At 37.6% G+C, this 13,125-nt stretch overlaps 1 protein-coding gene across 4 annotated transcripts in view; it reads right to left on the bottom strand.

The window, feature by feature from the left end:
• Positions 1 to 13,125, bottom strand: part of ADGRG4 (adhesion G protein-coupled receptor G4) — a 114,714-nt gene that overhangs the window by 88,152 nt on the left and 13,437 nt on the right. For all 4 annotated transcript variants that reach the window (XR_008478841.2, XR_008478842.2, XM_035288871.3 and 1 more), the window contains exon 3: positions 9,236 to 9,850. Coding sequence is in view for 2 of the 4 variants with exons in the window: in XM_035288871.3 (XP_035144762.3) it covers positions 9,236 to 9,850 (615 nt within the window). In the remaining 2 variants the exon portion in view is untranslated. The remainder of the gene's footprint in view (positions 1 to 9,235; positions 9,851 to 13,125) is intronic.

Below are 13,125 nucleotides of genomic sequence, written 5' to 3'. Positions count from 1 at the left end.
CATAAGGTGAGAGGAATCACTCTACCCATTATTAAGGCTTGATGTAAAGCTATAGCAATCAAGATAGTGTGGTACTGGCAGAGGGATAGACACATAGATGATTGGAACAGATAGAAAACTCAGAAATAGACACATACAAATATACTCAACTGATTTTTGACAAAGGTAGAAAATCAATTCAATAAAGCAAGGATAACCTTTTCAACAATCACACATCCATAAACCAAATAAATAAATAAAACCCTCAACCTACATCTCACACACCTTACGTAAAAATTGACTCAAAATGGACCACAGACCGTGTAAAGTACAAAACTATGGAATGTTTTGAAAAAACCTAGGAGAAAATCTTTGGGATCTAGGGCTAAGCAAAGAGTTCTTAAACTTGAACACCAAAAGCATGATTCAAAAAAAAAAAAACCAATTAATAAACTAGATTTTAACAAAATTAAAAGCTTTTGTTCTGTGAAAGCCCATGTAGAAAGGATTTTTAGGCCCAGTGTGGTGGTTCATGCTGCAATCCCAGAGGCCAAGCTGCGTGGATCATTTGAGGTCAAGAGATCGAGACTGGCCTGGCCAACACAGAGAAACCTCATCTCTACAAAAAATGCAAAAATTAGCCGGGCGTGATGGCACGTGCCTATGGTCCCAGCTACTCAGGAGGCTGAGGCACATGAATCCCTTGAACCCGGGAGGTGGAGGTTGCAGTGAGCTGAGATCGTGCCACTGCACTCCAGCCTGGGCGATGGAGCGAGACTCTGTCTCAAATAAATAAAACAATAAATATAAACAAAAAGAATTTTTAAAAATTTATGGCCTAGAAGGAACATATTTTTAAACTTTTGAAACTCAACAATAAAATGAACAATCAGTTTTTTAAAAGGGCAAAAGACATGAACTGACATTTCACTGATGAAGACATGAAGATGGCACATAAACACAGGAAAAGATGTTCACCATCATAAAGCATCAGGGAAATGCAATTTGAAAGCACAATAAGATATCACTACAAATGTATAAGAATGACTAAAATGAAAAATAGTGACAACACCAAATGCTGGCAAGGATGCTGAGAAACTAGATCCCTTATACATTGCTGGTGGAATGTAAAGTGATACAGCCACTTTGTAAAAGTATTAAACACTTTGGTAAAAGAGTCTGACAGTTTCTTATAAAGCTAAATGTGCAAACAGTTTGGAGGTTCCTCAAAAAACTAAAAATAGAGCTACCATATGACCCAGCAATCCCACTGCTGGGTAAATACCCAAAAGAGAGGAAATAAGAATAACAAAGAGATATCTGCACTCCCATATTTATTGCAGCACTGTTCACAACAGCTAAGATTTGGAATCAACCTAAGTGCCCATCAACAGATGAATGGATAAAGAATATGTGGTACATATACATAATATAGTACTATTCAGCCACAAAAAAATGACATCGTCATTTGCAACAACATCAGTGGAACTGGGAGTCATTATGTTAAGTGAAATAAGCCAGGCACAGAAAAACAAACATCACATGTTCTCATTTATCTGTGGGCTATAAAAATCAAAACAATTGAACTTATGCATATAGAGAGGAGAAGGATGGTTACCAGAGACTGGGAAGGGGGAAGGGTAGTGGGGCTCTGGGGGCAAGGGGGTGGATTAATGGGACCAAAACCAAGTTAGAAAGAATAAGACCTAATATTTGATTGCACAACAGGGTGACTATAGTCAGTAATAACTTAACTGTACATTTAAAAATAACTAAAAGAGTATAATTGGGTTGTTTACAACACAAAGGATAAATACTTGAGGGGATGGATACCATGATGTGATTGTTTCACATTCCATGCCTATATGAAAACATCTCATATACCACACAAATGTGTACACCTAATATGTACCCACAGAAATTTAATTATTTTTTGAATTAAGAAAAAAACAAAACATGCAACTACCATATAGCCAAGCTGTTGCATCTTTCCCAAAGAAATAAAAACTTATGTTCACAAAAAAAACCTATACACAGATGTTCTTAGCAGGGTTCTTTTTTTTTTTTTTTTGTAACAGCAGAAAATTGGAATCAGCCCAAATGTCTTTCAACAGTTGAATGATTGAATAAACTGTAACATATCCATACCATGGAATACTACTCAGCAATGAAAAGGAGCAAACTATTGACACACTCAATAACCTGGATGGCTCTTCAGAGAATTATGCTGAGAAAAAAAAAGCAATCCTAAATGTTGACATACCGTGTGATTCCATCTATGTAATATTGTTGAAATGATACAATTTTAGAAATGGAGGACAGATTAGTGGTTGTCAGGGGTTAGGTCTGAAGCAGGTAGGGGGAAAGGGTGGGAAGGAAGTGGGTGTGGTTATAAAAGGTCAGCATGAGGGATCCTAGTGGTATTAGAACTGTTCAGCATCAGTATGCTGGTAGATACACAAGTTTACCCAGGTGGTAAAATTGTATAGAACTTAATACACAGAAACAAGTATAAGAAAAACTAGACAAATCTAAATAAGATTGGTGGGTTGTGTCAAGGTCAATGTTGTTTGTTACACTATAGCTTTGCAAAATGTTACCATTGGAGGAAACTAGACAGAGTGTAGAAGAATTTCCAACTGCATGTGAATCTACAGTTATTTCTCATTGAAAAAAATTCAGTTAAAAAAAGCAAATGCCCAGCCTAGGAAACACAGCAAGACCCCATCTCAAACAAAAAAATTAAATTAGCCAGGCATGATGGTACATGTCTGTAGTCCTAGCTACCCAGGGGGCTGAAGCAGGAGGATGGTTTGAGCCCAGGAGGTCGAGGCTGCAGTGAGCTCTGATCGCACCACTGCACTACATCCTCGGCGACAGAGCAAGAACTTATCTTAAGTAAATAAATAGCAAAAGCCCATACTGTGCTTGAGCAATGATTGAATATCCATTCACATTGGACAGAAGCCGTGAGGTGAGGCCTCCATCTTTGGAGGATCACAAACATGATTTGCCATATTCACTTTGTTCCTGTTTGTGAACAAGTGATCACTTGCACAAATAATTTGCATAAGCCTTGCTGTCTCTGTATTTTAAAGTGGAGATAATCCATGTTAATTTACAGGGGTCTGCGGGCTTAATTGTCATTTGCTCTTTCACTCTATACAAAATTGTATTATTGTAATCATTGGGAGCTAGAGAACAGAGGTATAGAGTAGCTGAATATTTATGAGGCCTTTTGTTGCAGATGTACCTGCCAACAGAATGTTAAGTAGAACATTTGCTAAGGTTCCAAATTCTGGTTGTGATTTCGGTATATCACCTCATATTAAATCTACGTGTTGTTCTAGCCCACATATTGCATCTGGTTTTTCTTTCAATCAGGACTTCTATAAATATAATTCAGCATTTGATTAGATTTGTGAGAGATAATGGTGGCCAGAAACTGCCACAGACAGATCTGTCTGTGGGGTAGAAAAAAATATGAAATGAGTATCTTTAAGGTGAAAAGCTAACTTTTATTTTCAAAGTGGTGTCTGCATTCAGTTTCCAGGCAAAGGCATGAAAAATGCTGCGATAGAGAAACAGGCTAGGGCTTCTATCTCTGAGTCTATAGGAGAATGTCATCCTGTGAAGGAGAATACAAATAAGAAGGCTTTGAGTGACTACAAACAGCTCATGCTTACCTTTCGTGATGAGAAACGACGGTTGCACAGAGAATTGATGTACGAGGGCAAGACCAAATTGCCTTTTAGCTAGTAGAGCCCATTACCATGGAACCTTTCCTATCAGAGCTGATAATTGGCCAGAGGAATTAATAGTGAGCCAAACGAAGGCCTTTATAAAGGACAGACCATATAATCCATCTCTGCATATTTTAAGAATAGTCAATTCATAAACTAATTCAAAGCAGCTGGAACATTAGACCAATTAATAAACCTCAGCAAATCAACGACTCCGCAGATATAGGTATGCTATGCTTTGATACAGTGTAGATTTCCCGGGATGAACTCAACTCAAGTTATTTCATTCTTTTCGATAGAAGGGATTAGGGGGAGGTGGGGAGGGATAGCCTGGGGAGAAATACCAAATGTGGGTAAAGGGGAAAAGGAAAGCAAAGCACACTTCCATGTGTGTACCTACGCAACTGTCTTGCATGCTCTGCTCATGTACCCCAAAACCTAAAATCCAATAAAAAATTTTTTTTAAAAAAAGAAGGGATTTCTCAAATGTAAAACTAAGAGGAATTTAATCTGCATGTATTTGGAAGACTCTTCCTCTTCATACATTCAGAGGTCAAAAAAAAATCCTTTGCTTGATCTTGTGTCTGAGTTGAGATTAAGAAATTATGCTCACCATACCTTGAGAGGAACTTTAGCTTGTGATAAGATCTTTATGGTTGCTTCAAGATATTTCTGTCACCACTTATTACTTTTAAAAACCCTGTAGACTTTTGTCATAGCTAGAAACTAGAAACAACTTAAAAGTCCTTCAAACAGAGCTTGTCGAATAAATTGTAGCATACCCCTTTTCTTTCATACTATTCAGCAGCCTCCCCCAAAAAGAACCAGATAGATTTATATTTTCTGATATGAAAATACCTCCAAAAATATTAAATTTTAAATAGAAGCAGAAAAGAATGCATATAATGATGAACCCAGCTGTGAAAAGAGAAAAAAATTACATGTAAATTCAAGTTTTACATTTTTTCCGCAAGGATATATAAGAAATTATTAACAATCATTACTTTTGGGGAGAGAAACTTAGGGTAAACGATTGAAGTGAAAAGATTGAGACTTTACATTTATACTTTTGTGTATTTTAAAATCTTTTAGTGTATATATCTGGTAATTTTACTTTAAGAGATCAACTTTTAATGAATTGTTACATTAATAAAATAACTAGTAAAAATGATAAATCTATTTAAACTGTAACAGCTTGTAGGCTTTTACTGAGAAATTCTACACTTAGGAACGTGTTGTATAAAACTGCAAACCTAAGTGTACCGAGATGTATGTATGAGGAATTTACTATAGCATTATTTGTAATTGCAAAATATTGAAAGCAACTTAAATGCCCATCAATGATGGGTTAGTCAAACAAATTATGTTACACGTAAATTATGTTACATGGAATATATGTAGCCTAAAACAGATCTAAATGTACTTATGTGTCTGTCCATGATAGTATTGAGTTAAAATAAATCAAGTTCCAGAACAACATATATGTATATATTATTTTTGTTTTTTTGAAGTGTACACACTCATGCATATATATGCACACACTTATTATAAAGCCATGGAAAAAATTTTTTAAATAGACACCTCTGTGAAGAGGATAGTGAAGGGTAGGCGCTACTTCATATTTCATACGCTTTTGTATTGTTTAAATTTTTTTATTCACAAACACATGTATTGCACTTGTGCTTTTTAAAAATAAGGAAAAGATGCTTAAAAACTACTTCAAAACTAAATTTCTAATGACTAGAAATTTTACTGTTATTATTTATCACCATGTTGTTTAATATTCCAAGACATCTCCAACTACAGTGAATACTCGTTTATTAAATCCAGGTAGGGCTCATGTTTTTCAGTCAATGTTCCCCAAAAGCCTTGTTCTCATGAGTAGATATAGATATAGATATAGATAGATAGATATAGATATAGATATAATTTATGTGCAAATAGATTTATCGAGATTTGTAACCTAGCAATGTGCTCATTAAAATTTATTTTTTAAAGGTCATAATCCTTCTATGGACGATAAATATCAATTTGTTAGGCAAAAGCTGAAGCTAGAGATGTTGTAATCACTCATATTTATTCATATATTGCCCCCTGTGTCCCAGATGTCATACAGCCAAAATCAAAGTAGGAGAAATAACTATGGTATTTTACAGATCCTTCAGTGGTGAGGCAGGCAGTGACTGCAGCTAGTAGCCTAATTTCCCCAGGTAAATTATTAGACCAGCAATTACCATCAAAAGAAGCTTCTAAGACATAGTAATATCACATAACACTTTGGGGGTCACAGACTCATTTGAGACAGTCCTGTATGGTATAAGGTGAAAAACATGGGCTTTGCAACCAGACCAATCTGTTCAAACCCCAGCTTCACTATTTATTTGATTGGTGACATTAGGCATTTACCCAATCTCTGTGAGCCCCTATTTCTTTTCTATAAAATGCCTGGCACACAATAAAAACTTAGTAAAAGGCACCAATTACCATAATACCTTAACATGTGATGGAAACTATAGACTGCACCCTCAGAAAAAAAATATCTGCCCTGTATTTTTAGGGTGTTGTAATTTCAGTGGCTTTGTCCATTCTTTCAAGTCCATTCTGGCCCTCAGATTAGGAACTCCTGGTCTAAGATTTGAGAAGAACACTTTAAGAGATCTGAATAGTAGAAAGAACATTTATTCCTTTTTTTTTGTTTGTCATTTGAGGTGATAATTTGTTTGTTTTGTTAGATTGTGCATTATGACCACCAGGATTCAATCAGACCCAGAGGATTGTTGTCCATTAAAAAGTGTATGAAAGAGGTCAGGTGCAGTGGCTCCACCTGTAATCTCAACACTCTGGGAGGGTGAGGTAGGCAGATCACTTGAGGTCAGAAGTTCAAGATCAGCCTGGCCAATGTAGTGAAACCCTGTCTCCACTAAAAATACAAAACGTAACCGGGCGTGGTGGCACATGTCTGTAGTCCCAGCCACTTGGGAGGCTGAAGTAGGAGAATCACTTGAACCCGGGAAGCAAAAGTTGCAGTGAGCCGAGATGGCGCCATTGCACTCCAGCCTGGGTCTTGCTGTGAGACTCTGTCTCGGAAAAGAAAAAAAAAGTGTATAAAAGAGCAAAATAAAAGAGGATTGTCTAGTACTTTAACACAGCAGTTAGATTTAACTACCCATAGAGTGGCAGGAAAACGCATGGCCATTAGCTGGCCAGATTAGGTTTTCAAAGACCACTGCTGAGCACATGGATATAATAAGGCCATACTTCTGGTTCCTTAGATCAAAGACAAAGTTACCAGAAACTGCTTTGGGTGAGCTGTTTAGGCTTAATCTACCAGTCTCTAGCTCATTTTTGTAATCAGAGCCAGCTAGAAATATTCTTTTATTTTTAAGTTCTCAGAAAGGAGAAAACCCAAATACCTTTGAGTAGTAGCACAAAGGAATAGCTTTCCTGTTCCTTTGCATTGGTCTCATCTCAGAGAAACAGAAATATCCTGGAATATCCCTTTGCCGTTAACTCAAACAGCATCCAGACTGTTGGTGAAAACATATCCCCTTAGTCTAAGAGAGTCCTTTTAGGCATGGAACTAGCCCTGGTTCCTTTCCTAAAAGCTTCCTCCTGGAAAGAAAAAACCTGTAAGAACAGTCAATAATACTTCTCCAAGAATAAGTATTTCGGGAAATGTGAAAAAATCTTGTCTTGATGCTATTATCACTGACTACCCGTACTAAAGACTGCTGCTGCTGATAGCGGAGAGGATTGAATTTGAGAGCAAAGTGGGATTATGCAGAGAAAATCAATGTTATCCTTCCTCCTCAAAACTAGAGAGGAGAGAAATACAGGTGCAGTTCCAAGAAGCCAGTTTCCTTACAAGAACTCCATTCCGAACAGTTCTCCAATGTTACAATTGCTCTCACAAGAAAAAATGAATTGGTCTATAACTACCATTCCCCACTAAAAGGAACGGGGACGCCTTAGTAAAATGACTGCTCCTTGGGCTGAGCAGAAAAAGTACAAGAAGAGCCTGGAACATCTTGTTGTGCCAGAGAATAAGAAAATGCTCCAAAATGATGGGGAACCTGTCAAAAGGACACAGGAGCCAGATTGAAGTACTCTTACTGATCAACCCTGGGCCAACATCGAAATAAATGAGAGTAACAGACTGTAACCCATTGAATAAAATGAGAATCCAGGAGTTCATGTTGAAATAAATAAACACATAAATAAGGTTGGGCATGGTGGCTTACACCTGTTATTCCAGAATTTTAGGAAGCTGAGGCAGGAAAACCACTTGAGCCCAGAAGTTAGAGGTTACAGTGAGCTATGATCATGCCACTTCACTCTGGCTTTGGCAACAGAGTCAGAACCCATGTCTTAAATAAGTAAACACATAAATATGGAAGAAGAAAAAGCTCTTTCTTACAATAGAATGCCAACTAATAAATGTAAAAAAAATGGAATTTTAAAAATCATTATTTTGCAAACATCACAGTGATTCCTGAATCAGGCAAGAAACATGAAAAGATGTAAAACCTATTGGGTGAAAGCATGGTAAAAAAAGGATATTTACATAACCTCCAAATATCTCCCCAGAAATTACCCAACAATTACAACGGAAAAAATCATAACTACAGTGGAGAAATATGACAGACGTCACCAAAATCAACTGATCAAACTTATGATTATGAGTAATGAGACAAATTGTTACCAGGTGTCTACTGATGCGATGCACTGAGAAAAATATGACACCATTTCTGTGGTATTCTTACCAAAAATTCATAGCCTAAATCTAATTATGAGGAAATATTAGACAAATATAAATCGAGAGACAAAATAAATGGACTGTATGCTGAAAATGTCTAGGTCATGAAAGACAAGGAAAGACTGAGAATCTATTCCATATTAGTCTAAAGAGACACGACAAGGAAATATAATGTGTGATCCTGAGATGGATCCTGAGCCAAGCAACAAAGAGTTATAACGGAAATTACTAGGAGAATTGGAGTCATTACAATTTTAAGTTAAATATGAATGTGAACTGTGAATTAGATATTAGTATTGTATCAACATTAAATTTTCGGATTTTGATCATTATAGCATGGTAAAGTAAGAAAATTCCTTATTCTCAGGAACTAAACACTGAGATAGTTAGAGGTAACAAAGAATTATGCCCTAAACTTACTCTCAAATGACTTAGAAACAAATAAGTGGTGTGTGTGTGTGTGTGTGTGTGTGTGTGTGTGTGTGTAAGGAGGGGAGAAAGGAGAGAAATTTATATAGATAGAATAAGTCATATGGGAAAGTGTTAAACATTTGTGAATCTGGGTAAAGAGTATATAAGTTCTTCTATTCCAATCTTTCTATAAGTTTGAAATCATATCAAAATAAAGGTAAAAGAAAACAGTATGTGCTCCACATTAAAAAATGATGACAAAACTAGCAACCTAGGGTCACTGGGAGCAGAGGAGTACCACATCAACACTACCCTTGCCAAGGAAAAAAGTTCGTAAGTTACTCACAGCAGCGCAGTGTCCTGTCAACAGTTGGGATGATCTTGTTGACAAGCCAAACGTCTTCTTCCCAGCTAACTACATTTCCATCTAAACACTTCATAAACTCTTCATTTTCCAGGATGTGGTCCCAGAGTTGAAAGTAGTACAAGCTTCCCGGAAAGCTGGGCATCACGCTTTTAACCTCGCTGCTCCCATTCCTGAGAAAGTGCCCTAGAAACAGAGTCCCATGAGGTGTCAGGTTGTGTGGTTGATCCATCACTACCAGTATCCTTTCTTTATTCAGGAAGAGTTCTAATTTGCCTTTCACACCATCCCATATCAAGCATATTGTATGCCATTGAAATGAAGCCAGGGGGTGACGGATGTAAAAGGTCTTTCCCAGTTTGTACAGTATTAGCTGCTGATGGTCTCCTGCAAGTCCAAGATCTATGTCTTCTCTGCCCAGGAGGGTTTTTTTAGTAATATAGGAGAAGGCCATCCAATAGCTTGAGTTGTCATCCATGAATACCAGATCAATGCATGCTGTGAATCGGCTGAGTTCAGGAATGGTGTCTATCAGGCTTACATATGTGTCACCTCTTCCCAAAAAATCCAGCTTTTTTCCTTTTAGTGAAAGTGTATCTGTCCAAATTTGGGGGAGGGGAAAGAGAAAACAAATGAAATTTCTGTTAAAATTGTTTTATTATATTTGGCAGTATAGTCAAATCCGGATTATACAATATAATTATGAGTCAATACTGGTGCAAATAAGCAAAAATAGTAGATGTACAAAAATCATCTCTATTTGACATTAGCATGTGATTTTTGTTTTGGCAGAAGAGTTTCTTCCTAATTATATTTTGCCTGGACTAATACGAAAAGTTAGATTAGAGTTCCCAGAGCGCACACCAGCTGTACAGCTTGGAGAGGCAGTAAGAAGTGTGTGGCTAGTGAAGGGGTGGGGAAGAGGCCAAGGAAAAGGCAGCTTGGAATTCAAATTTGCTACACATAATCCTCACTCATATAATCAAAAGAGAACTATTTCCGCCCACCTAACTGCCTTATTATATTCATGGTGCAATAGCAATTTGTTTCTCCAATGCCTTTCCCTGAGCCAAATGATCTGATTTATTCTGTCTCTGGGGACTGCTTCTCACTGAAAAGCACTGACAAAGACCTGAAGAATGACCAGCTGGACAATACTGAAACGCTGGGATTTGTTTGTACTTGGGAATGGAAAACATGGCACTGCCCTGAGTGCATCCTGATGCCCCCTTCTGTCTCCTCACCAAGGGTGCTGCAGTGGTTTTAACGTGCTCTAGAAGGCCATAGACCCCAGTTACCATTGGCTCTGGAGTCAGACAGCCTGGGTTGAAATCCACGCCCTGACACTCATCAGCTGTGGAACTCTGAGCAAGTAACTCAACCTCCTGATAACTCAAGGTCTGCTTCAGTGAAATGGAGATTTGGGGCCGGTGTTGTATGCTCGCCCAACTCTAAGGACCACCATTCATATTATAGTCTATGCCAGACAATAGCTTCTCCCTAATGACCTTACAAGATTATTTGAAGATTAAGTGAGATGATGTATGCAAAGCCTTGTCAAACACTGCTGAAGGACATGTCCATTAGGTACAGTCTTTTGGTAAGTAATTTGGCAGTATCTATGAAACTTTACATTGGATATGCCCTTTGTCTCATAGGAAGCTATAGATGAGTGATGATCCTATCACCACCACAGACCTTACACCTCCAGGCTACTAGGAAAATATCTGAGGATTATCTAATTATCAACCTAATTTTATTGCCAGCACAGCCTAAGCCAGAGATACAGAGCTTTGTGGCAGATTGGAATTGTAACCACTCCCTGAATTGGAGTTGTAATGTTGGGACCACCATTCTAAAACAGTGACAGCCATAACAGAACACTACAGAGGCTAGCAAAAAGTAAATACTTCCCTGTTTCTGGGAGATGCCTCCAAATGAAAGCTTGCAGATATTCTCTGACCATATAGTATTCGCTCCCTCCGATCCTCTAGGGGACATTCTCCAAAAGCAAACAAACACATGCATATGCCTGCCCCCCCACACACTCACATACATTCCACCTGCATCACACACTCCCATGTGCAGGAGTTCATACTATACACCTGCCAGGGAGTTATTTCTGAACTGTCCATTGATGAATGAGCAAATGCTTATTTCTGTCCCTGGCTTATGCGATTATATTACTTTATCATCTTTTGTGTGGCTAATAAATCAAGAGTTGATCCCACAAGACAATAAGTAATATGAAACTCAAGTCTCAATTGTTCGTTAACTGTTTTCTGCTCGGCCCTCCAAAATGATGTCAAATACATTTTTTTTAAAATAGTAAAACCAGTAATAGAACTGGTTTTATGGTGAGCATAAATCTCCAGGGCTTACTTGTACCTTAAAAGAGAATATAGCATAATCTCATATGGTTTGCAAGGCACTCTCCTCTCTGCAGTATACTAATTTAGTTTTTGATTGTTTGTTTTCAGAGGGGGTCTCATTCTGTTGCCCAGGCTGGAGTACAGTGGCATGAACATGGGTCACTGCAGCCTTGACCTCCCAGGTTCAAGCAATCCTCCCACCTCAGCCTTCCAGTTAGCTAGAACCACAAGTGCATGCCACCACGCCTGGAAACATTTTAAATTCTTTTAGAAATGGGAACTCACTATGTTGCCTAGGCTGGTGTGGTCTCGAACTCCTGGGCTCAAAAATCCTCCCACCTCGGTCTCCCAAAGTGCTGGGATTACAAGTGTGAGACACCATGCCCAGCCTGCAGTATACTAAGTTAAAACCAGTTGCCAAAAGATGAGAATGAGCAATTTACAAAAGCAGAAATATAAATGCCAATAATATAAAAAGATGCCACCTTACTATTTTTAAGCACAAATTAAAACAATAAGGAGACGCCATTTTTGCCTACTTGGTTGATAAAATTTTAGAAGGCAGAATATCCGGTGTTGGCAAGCTTGTGGGGAAATGAGTCACTCTTACACACTGCTAGTGGGAGTGCCAATTAATAGTATTTTTCTGAAGGGCAATTTGCCATTATCTATGACACTCTTAATTGTATATAATCGTGTGCATACTTTTCACCCAGCAATTTCACTTCTATCAATTCATTTTAGACAGATATACAAATAGACAAAGATGAGAGTACAATGATATTTATCGCAGCATTGTTTATAATAAGGAACAATTGAAAAACCTGTATATCTATCAATAAGGGACTATTTAGGAAAATTGCTACCTCTATACAATGGAATGGTAAAACAAACAAGATAGGCCTCTATAGTCATGGAGAGATTTTTAAGGCTTACTATTGTGTGAAATGGGACTTACATTAACTGCAGGTGCAGTACTATTCTATTAAAAAGTAAAAGAAAAATATGTAGGTAGTATGCCCATAGAAAATAGTCTGGAAGAACACGTATTAAACAATTAAGAATTATTAGCTTTAGGTGTGAGATTTAGGAAGATTTGTTACTTTCTTTGTTACTTATTTCAGTATGCTTGCATGTTTTACACAATCATGTATTACACTTATAATCAGCAAAATAAAGATAAATGAATGGATGGATGGATAAATGAAGGAATGGCTGGAGAGATGGTTGAATGAATAGACAGGTAGGCAGATGGATGGATGGATAGATAGATAGATGATATATAGATAGATATATAGATAGATAGATAGATAGATAGATAGAATCACTGGGGCCTTAACATTCTGCAAATATAGGTAAATTCTGCTTAGACATATGCAGAAGGGGGGTATAGTGCAGTCTAAAAAGTCAAATTTGAGTCCCAGTTCTGCCCTTACTAGCTGTGTGAACATAGGCAGTACGTGCCTGTGAAAGCTCTCAGCAGTGTCTGGCACATAGAGA

This window comes from Callithrix jacchus, chromosome X (assembly GCF_049354715.1).
Source record: "Callithrix jacchus isolate 240 chromosome X, calJac240_pri, whole genome shotgun sequence".
NCBI lineage: Eukaryota > Metazoa > Chordata > Mammalia > Primates > Cebidae > Callithrix > Callithrix jacchus.
The sequence above is the reverse complement of the archived record's forward strand: the minus strand, read 5'-3'. Positions and strand labels throughout refer to the sequence as shown.